This window comes from Sinocyclocheilus rhinocerous, unplaced genomic scaffold, assembly GCF_001515625.1.
Source record: "Sinocyclocheilus rhinocerous isolate Xijiao unplaced genomic scaffold, SAMN03320098_v1.1 scaffold3, whole genome shotgun sequence".
NCBI classification, from domain to species: Eukaryota; Metazoa; Chordata; class Actinopteri; order Cypriniformes; family Cyprinidae; genus Sinocyclocheilus; species Sinocyclocheilus rhinocerous.
The window spans coordinates 1,196,797-1,204,656 of NW_015658759.1; the positions used below are offsets into that span (position 1 = coordinate 1,196,797).

At 37.8% G+C, this 7,860-nt stretch overlaps 1 protein-coding gene across 1 annotated transcript in view; it reads left to right on the forward strand.

Annotated features, from left to right (window-relative positions):
• The first annotated feature begins 1,208 nt into the window (after positions 1–1,208).
• Positions 1,209–7,860, forward strand: part of LOC107722956 (caskin-1-like) — a 53,996-nt gene continuing 47,344 nt past the window's right edge. Inside the window, exon 1 of the mRNA XM_016531455.1 lies at positions 1,209–1,764. Within this exon, the coding sequence (XP_016386941.1) occupies positions 1,671–1,764 (94 nt within the window). The 5' untranslated portion in view covers positions 1,209–1,670. The remainder of the gene's footprint in view (positions 1,765–7,860) is intronic.

Sequence of the window (7,860 nt, forward strand, 5' to 3'; positions counted from 1 at the left end):
GCTCATGGGAAAGGGTCTATTTAGTCACGCCCCCTGATTGATGCAGCACCATCAATTTAACCAAGCAATCTCTCTCACACACTCGCTATGGCAAGCTGCTTTAACATTTATTTCATTTAATGTCTCTTTATGTTACTAGTGTCTCTTTATGTTACTAGTTACTTTTTAATTATTAGTAAGTCATTCAGTAGTGACTGTAAAAAGAAATTCAAGGGATTTTTTCACAACATAAATGCAAGGTTGCAAGTTAAAAATTCTAATGTACTGATTTAATTAAACCTTTCTGTTATGTTGATTTTTTTTTGTGGGTACCATTGTGTTGAAGCGTAGGTCTCGTAGTTAAGTTGTGGGTGTATAATAAAGGTATACACTAAATTGACTCTATAAGCAATGATGCGCTAATGCCAGTGACAAGTAGTGTCTTACTTTTTCATTAACTTTATATGTTAAATAAATTAGCATGTACTATGCTAGCTCTTGATTTTAATTGACATAGATAAGATTAATTGGTTCCAGGACCACAGCTCAATTAGTTGCATAACAATTTAATTTAATCAATTTAAAAATTAGTGTTTATACTACAAATTATTCAGCTCATATAACTTGTGTACTGACATTGCAATTGTTTTCCATTGAATGCCATTGAGTTACAATGTAAAAAAATAGATTTTTTTCAAACTTCAAACTAAATAAAACAAAGATTATTGGAGTAAGTTTTACAAGAAAATACAGCTAGAGCCTTTCTACTTCAAAATTTCATGGTTTAATTAAATGTGTTACTCGCCATTTCTTTGTACTTAATTGTGAAGTTGTTGAAAATAGTTTCTACGCCAATTTTTTTCCCAGTGTAACCGCATTTAATTCAATGGGTTACTTGCCGTTTGTTTGTGATTACGAAATGAAATGTGTTTCTATGAAATTTTTTTTCCCCAGTGTGTTCACTTCCACTTTTTTGTTTTTGGGTACCAAGATCAAATTTTACTAGTAACTATTCTACTAATTAAATAGAGGCTACCTGTTAGAAAATAGTGTGGATTCAGGTAAAACCTAAAAAGATTATAGACACTATTGTGTTATTTGCTAGTATTAAAAATACAAGTAACATAAAACTGATACTAGTTCGTTTTAAAGACTTAATGTTAATACGGTTTGCCATAGCCTACACAGATACACAGACACACACACATACATGCGCACTTGAGAAAGCGACAGCGGATTACAACCTCCAGCGGCCGCGCGCACATCTGCCTAGACGTTTACGTAATATATACTGTCTCTCTGTGAGCTTCGGGTCAAAGAGACGACTTCCGTTTTGATTTACGGAGCATCTGTTTTTTTGTAGCAATACTGCTATGTAAATAAGCGCAAGGTTTCCGCGCCGTCCCTTTAACCTGAAAACGATCGGACTCTGTCACCTCAGTGCGCAGTAAGATCGTTTTTCGTCGCTAGCGACTGCGTGGACGCCACTGGTCACTCCACTTGGCATGTAAACGCGTCTTGCGCGTCTAGCGCGTCTCTGCGCACTCGACCTTTTTACGATGTATGGCGAGGATGCGCTGGCGTTAACGGCACCGTTATGGTCGCCTGGTCCCCTGAAGATGCACTGGATGTAGAAGTATAGCCATGACTGCATGTGTGAGAGAGGGTGCATGAGTGTGTGATTGAACAGAATGGGGAAAGAACAGGAACTCTTGCAGGCGGTGAAGACGGAGGATCTGATTACTGTCCAGCGGCTCCTCCAGAGACCCAAACAGGGCAAAGCGAGTGAGTATCACACCCACCGATCTTTAAATGTCTCATCACACCCATCACACACCCCCTTGCTATAGCAGAGCTTCAGTGATCACCTAAGCACACACAGCTTTGTAATTAGTGATATTATATATAGCAAAACACTTGGCTTTGGCAAAATAAATAAATGTTTCTTTAACAATTTCGTACGTTTTCCCGTCAGTGTCCTCGTAAGAGCGTGTGGAAAAATGACTTTGTAGGCCTTAAGCATATTAGTGTCGTAGGCTCGAGAACCGGTTCTTTTTTTCAGAACAGCTTCAATTTTTTAAATGTATTGGAACTAAATAATTTTAATGACGTTCACGAACGGTCCTCGATCGTGCATTCCACCCCCCTCCCGACGATTCGGACAGAGCACTACAGAGTTCGGTTTCTAAACGAACGATATCACACCCACCGATCTTTAAATGTCTCATCACACCCATCACACACCCCCTTGCTATAGCAGAGCTTCAGTGATCACCTAAGCACACACAGCTTTGTAATTAGTGATATTATATATAGCAAAACACTTGGCTTTGGCAAAATAAATAAATGTTTCTTTAACAATTTCGTACGTTTTCCCGTCAGTGTCCTCGTAAGAGCGTGTGGAAAAATGACTTTGTAGGCCTTAAGCATATTAGTGTCGTAGGCTCGAGAACCGGTTCTTTTTTTCAGAACAGCTTCAATTTTTTAAATGTATTGGAACTAAATAATTTTAATGACGTTCACGAACGGTCCTCGATCGTGCATTCCACCCCCCTCCCGACGATTCGGACAGAGCACTACAGAGTTCGGTTTCTAAACGAACGACTCCTATCAGCTCCGTTCTTTTTAGTGAATCACGGCCAGTGTCCGAATGACTCTAGAGTGAGTCGTTCTTTTTTAGGTAATATCAACGCAGATATCTACATTCGTTGATTATAACGCGAGTGTTCCACGTGTGTCGCGTCGCTCAGTGTAGACGGATTGTCAATACTTGACGCTCGCTGTGTGTAACGGCATGAAAGTGACGGGCCGCGCCAAATCCGCTTTGATGTCCAGATGAGCGCGCGCTCGGATATGGCAGGTGGCTGAAGATCGCCCAAGATTAAAGAGATGAAGTATTGAAATAAACGTGCAGATGGATATTGTCATCTCACCTTTACAGTCCATTAGATTCGATATCAGATTTTAAGTACCTGTTCATTATATATATAGATTTATGCTGTTGATAGATACCATCTTCTGTTCTTATTTTTTTTTTGTCTAAGTAGGCCACTTGTTATTCATATTAGATTTTGTGCCTATTATTTTTCCAACTAGCTGTTCTTCAAATGAGATAGATAGATAGATAGATATCATCTTGTTGTCCTTGTTGGGAAGCATGAGGCTCGGGAGGGGAAGAGGGATTATAATGGCGCCAGATGTTGGAGTGATAAAGTGTGTGAGTACATGAGAGAGAGAGTGAGAGGCCACTCACTCTCTTGGGTGTCTGTCCATTATGACATGTAAAGGGGCGTTCACACTAACAGCGGTTTTATCATTGCAGGTCACCAAGTCATATTACTGTTGGTTGGAATTATGAGTAAGGCATGACCATGTGCTTTGTGGTCAGAGAGATTAAAGAATTAAAAACTGCCCAGAAAGAACACAAGTACACATTCTGTGTAAACACTCCTTTAAAGCAATAGTTCACAAAAAAATAAAAATCGAAAATTTACTCAGGCTATCCAAGATCTAGATGAGTTTGTTTCTTCATCAGAACAGATTTGGAGGAATTTAGCATTACATTACTTGCTCACATGGATCCTCTGCAGTGAATGGGTGCCGTCAGAATAGTCAAAAGAGCTGATAAAAACATCACAATAATCCACAAGTAATCCAAACGACTCCAGTCCATCAGTTAATGTCTTGTGAAGTGAAAAGCTGTGTTTGTAAGAAACAATTCATTAATTAAGGGATGTTTAACTTCAGATTGTTGCTTCCTAAAACACGAGTCCTCTATTCACAATGCTTTCTCCAGTGAAAAAGCTGTCTTGTCTGAATCAGGAGAGAAATATGTACAGATCAAGCACTGTTTACAAGCGAAAACGTGAAACAGTTCTAAACAAGTAAGTTGGTTGATTTTGATGTGAGAGGACAAAAGGGGATGGGCTTTTCACTGTAGGAAGTGCTATTATGAATTATGGACTCACCAGAAGTGACAGTCTAAAGTTAAAACTTCTTACAGACACACAGCATTTTACTTCACAAGACGTTAGTTGATGGACTGGAGTCGTGTGGATTACTTGTGGATTATTGTGATGTTTTTATCAGCTGTTTGGACTCTCATTCATGACGGCACCCATTCACAGCAGAGGATCCATTGGTGAGTAACTGATGTAATGCTACATTTCTCTAAATCTGTTCTGATGATGAAACAAACTCATCTACATCTTGGTTGGCCTGATGGTCAGTAAATTTTTGGGTGAACTATTCCTTTAAGGCCTGTTCACACCTAGAACTATAACAATAACTATAAAGATATAGGCTTAAAAGTTATTCTAAATGTAAATGAATAGCAGAGTCCACACCACAACTATAACTATAAAGGCACATATGAATTATATCACTGGATTCAGGTGATGAACGCCTGATTTGACAGCCATCAGAATCCATCATGCTTGAGCATTTTAAGCAGCAGACAGCGTAACTGCAGTATGTGCTTATAATAAACAGAATGTTATTGTACATTGATGTGAACACTAATATAGTTATTGTTATAGTCGTTGTTCTTAGAATGAACAGGCTTTTAGAATATGAGTGAATATTTTACATACCAAGAAAAACAGGCTGTCATTGCTGTCTCAACCCAGAATGTGGATGCAGATAGTATGTGATTATTTTGGTAGGTCAAAAATTATTCTCAGCTGGAATAACTTTTCCTCTCATTTAAAAAATAAATAGTGTCCTGATGTGCACAAGATCAGGCACACACACCCAAACATACGTGCACACATGTCTATAATTGAAATGCAATTACCACTTCCAATGCTGGGTAACATCCCAGGTGGTGAGAGATGCATCTCCTGCTATGATAGGAGGGCGGTCTGAAATGAAAGCAGGCCATTCTGTGTGAGTGTGTGTGTATGTGTGTGTGTGTGTGTGTGAGAATAGCTATACTGAAAATGTCCTTCTTTCCCTTGTGTACCATAAGAAACCATTCTTTTTTTTTTTCTGGTGCAGTTTTAGGCACCATAATTTTTAGAAAAAGAGATGACTGAAATTGTTATACCTTTAATTTGACAATATTATAGAAAAGTGTGCCGGACACAGTGCACTGCTGAGTAAATGTTAGGCTTTTGTCGATGATCTTTTAAAGGTGACATATCATGAAAATCTGACTTTTCCAGGTTTTAAGTGCTATAATCAGGTGCATCTACCAACCAAGGAAACGTGAAAAAGATTAACCCAGTAACTTTGTTTTGGGAAGCCTATTTAGCTATTTAGACACTATTTAAACACTATTTAGAGTCCCAGCCTCAGAGGAGACGAGAACAGTGGATTTATTGATTTATTTAATGTATATTGCTGCTGCCACACAGATCTAAAATAAACATGCAATTTATTTCCCAGCTGTTTACCTTCACAGACATAACCGACTGTTTTTTGTAACTCGTGTGTTTTTAACGTAAACTTGTGTGTGAATGAGAACTTTAGTTTAGTACTCACATGCTGTGACAGCCGCTTTCTGTCCATGTGCTTCGGATGAGTGCTCTCAGAAAACCGTATATCAGAAGTATGAGTTTAAACTCATATGGTTTAAAACGCATGATTTCAGCGTGATAAACATGACAATCAGAACCAAAACAGATGTTTTTAGCAGGTACGAGCTGTAATGGCTCTGCTCTATTCTGGAAAAGGGGGCAGGGAGCAATAGCTCATTTGCATTTAAAGAGACAGGCCTGAAAAACTGCTTCTGCTTCCACTCAAAATGATATAATAAATTATCTGTGGAGTATTTTGAGCTGAAACTTCACAGACACATTCTGGGGACACCAGAGACTTATATTAAATATTGTAAAAAGGGGCATAATATGTCTCCTTTAAGAGAGTACTTACTGTTTCTTTGAAGGAATGGTAAAAGCGAGGATCAGCCGGTGTGTCAATATATCAGACTACATGCATACTTTGTGTGATTGTTGCTAAACCGTTGCTAACACCTTTACATCAATGTCCAATATGTTCTACGCTGCTATAGTAGGTCAGTTAGTATAGCCTGTATAGCCTATACAAGAGCTGTTGATGTTCCTGTCTCAGATAGCTATATCATCTCTCAAGAGACTCCTAAATGAAATAGTATGTTCTCTAGTTCTCTGAAGGTTTATTACATGGCATCCTTAAACTTTCTCTTCCTTGATCTTTGTTTGACAGCAGCTCCCTTACACCTCCCCTGAGACTACATCAGAAAATAGAAATTTGGCACAAAATTAGTTGTTTTGTTTGGTTTTACTAAATTAAATCTAGTTTATAATATATTAATATCTCTATATTACTATGTCTGTGTTTTGAACGTACTGAATGTAAATTTGATTTAAAGATGATCAGAATTGCACTGTTTGAGGGAATGGCCATTGGTTCTTGCAAATATGAATATTTAATTAAAGGGTTAGTTCACCCCAAAATGAAAATTATGTCATTAATTACTCACCCTAATGTTGTTCCAAACCCGTAAGACCTTCGTTCATCTTCGGAACACAAATTAAGATATTTTTGATGAAATCGGAGAGCACTCTGACCCTCCATAGACAGCAACGCAACTGTAATGTTCCCAGGTCCAGAAACGTAGTAAGGACATCGGTAAAACAGTCCATGTGACATCAGTGGCTCAACTTCAATTTTGTGATGCTACGAGAATACTTTTTGTGCACAAAGAAAACAAAAATAATGACTTTATTCAACAATTCTTCTCCCCAGAGTTACCGTCTTACTTCACATCCAAGTTGACCGCGTTCCAGTTGGAAAACCAAGATGGATGTGTCAGTTGTTAACAATACCAGTCGATAAAAATAATAGGTAATGCTGAAATATCATATACATAGATAGAGATTGGATAGTACTGTGTGCACCACAGAGTTTAGTGAGACAGACAAACAGAAGTGCTAATAAACAATATATTACTACTGTTTCATTTATGTTGATTCGCTGAGCACCTACTTTGGATTCTGAAGTCGGGGTTGTTGCGTTCCTCTTGCGTTCGACTCGAGGGGATGTTCCAGCTGTAAAAAGTTCTTACTGGGATCTTTTAATTTCTGGTTTCCGTGTACAAATAGAACGCGCCATTATTAGGATTGTAAATAGTTGTTATTGGTAATGAATAAGGTTGTAGTTGTGCCTACAGTTCGGTTTAGTCTATATATGACTTTTGTGGCTTGTTCACATTAGGAAGTTAATCTTATACTGAACAAATTCTTTTACTCTAACAATTTCATTTGAAGCATTGCTTTTTGTTGTTTTTGTGTTTTTAAGAATAATTGTGAATAAAGCCAATATAAAGTATGCTTAACTAATAATTTCTATGTAGATAAATCATTTTCGTGTCTCCACATGCCTTTTTTCTGTCTAGTTCTCTTTTAAACATGTGTTCCTCTCCAGTATCTGAACATATTGATTTAGTAGGGCAGATGTCCATAGACCTCCCAAACGATTAAATTAGTGCCTGTAAGAGTTCTTATATCTAAAGCATGTTGATTTGACACTGCTACCAAAAAAAATCTCCTCTTGTTCTAGAGCAGTTAAATGTTGCTCTTACATGGGCAGTTAACCACTGATTGTTGACACCAGGGCACCTAAAGCACCTGCTACTGTGATTAGCATAGAGAATAGGGCAGTAAGTAGCTTAGAGTTCAGTTTGAGCATGCTAAAATAAATTTGAATTAACCTGACTACATCACATACAGAAATGAATGTAATTTAAAGGGGTCATATGATGTTGCTAAAAATAACATTATTTTGTGTATTTGGTGTAATGAAATGTGTTTATGCGGTTTAAGGTTAAAAAAACACATTATTTTCCACATACTGTACATTACTGTTTCTCCTCTATGCCCCGCCTTTCTGAAACGCGTC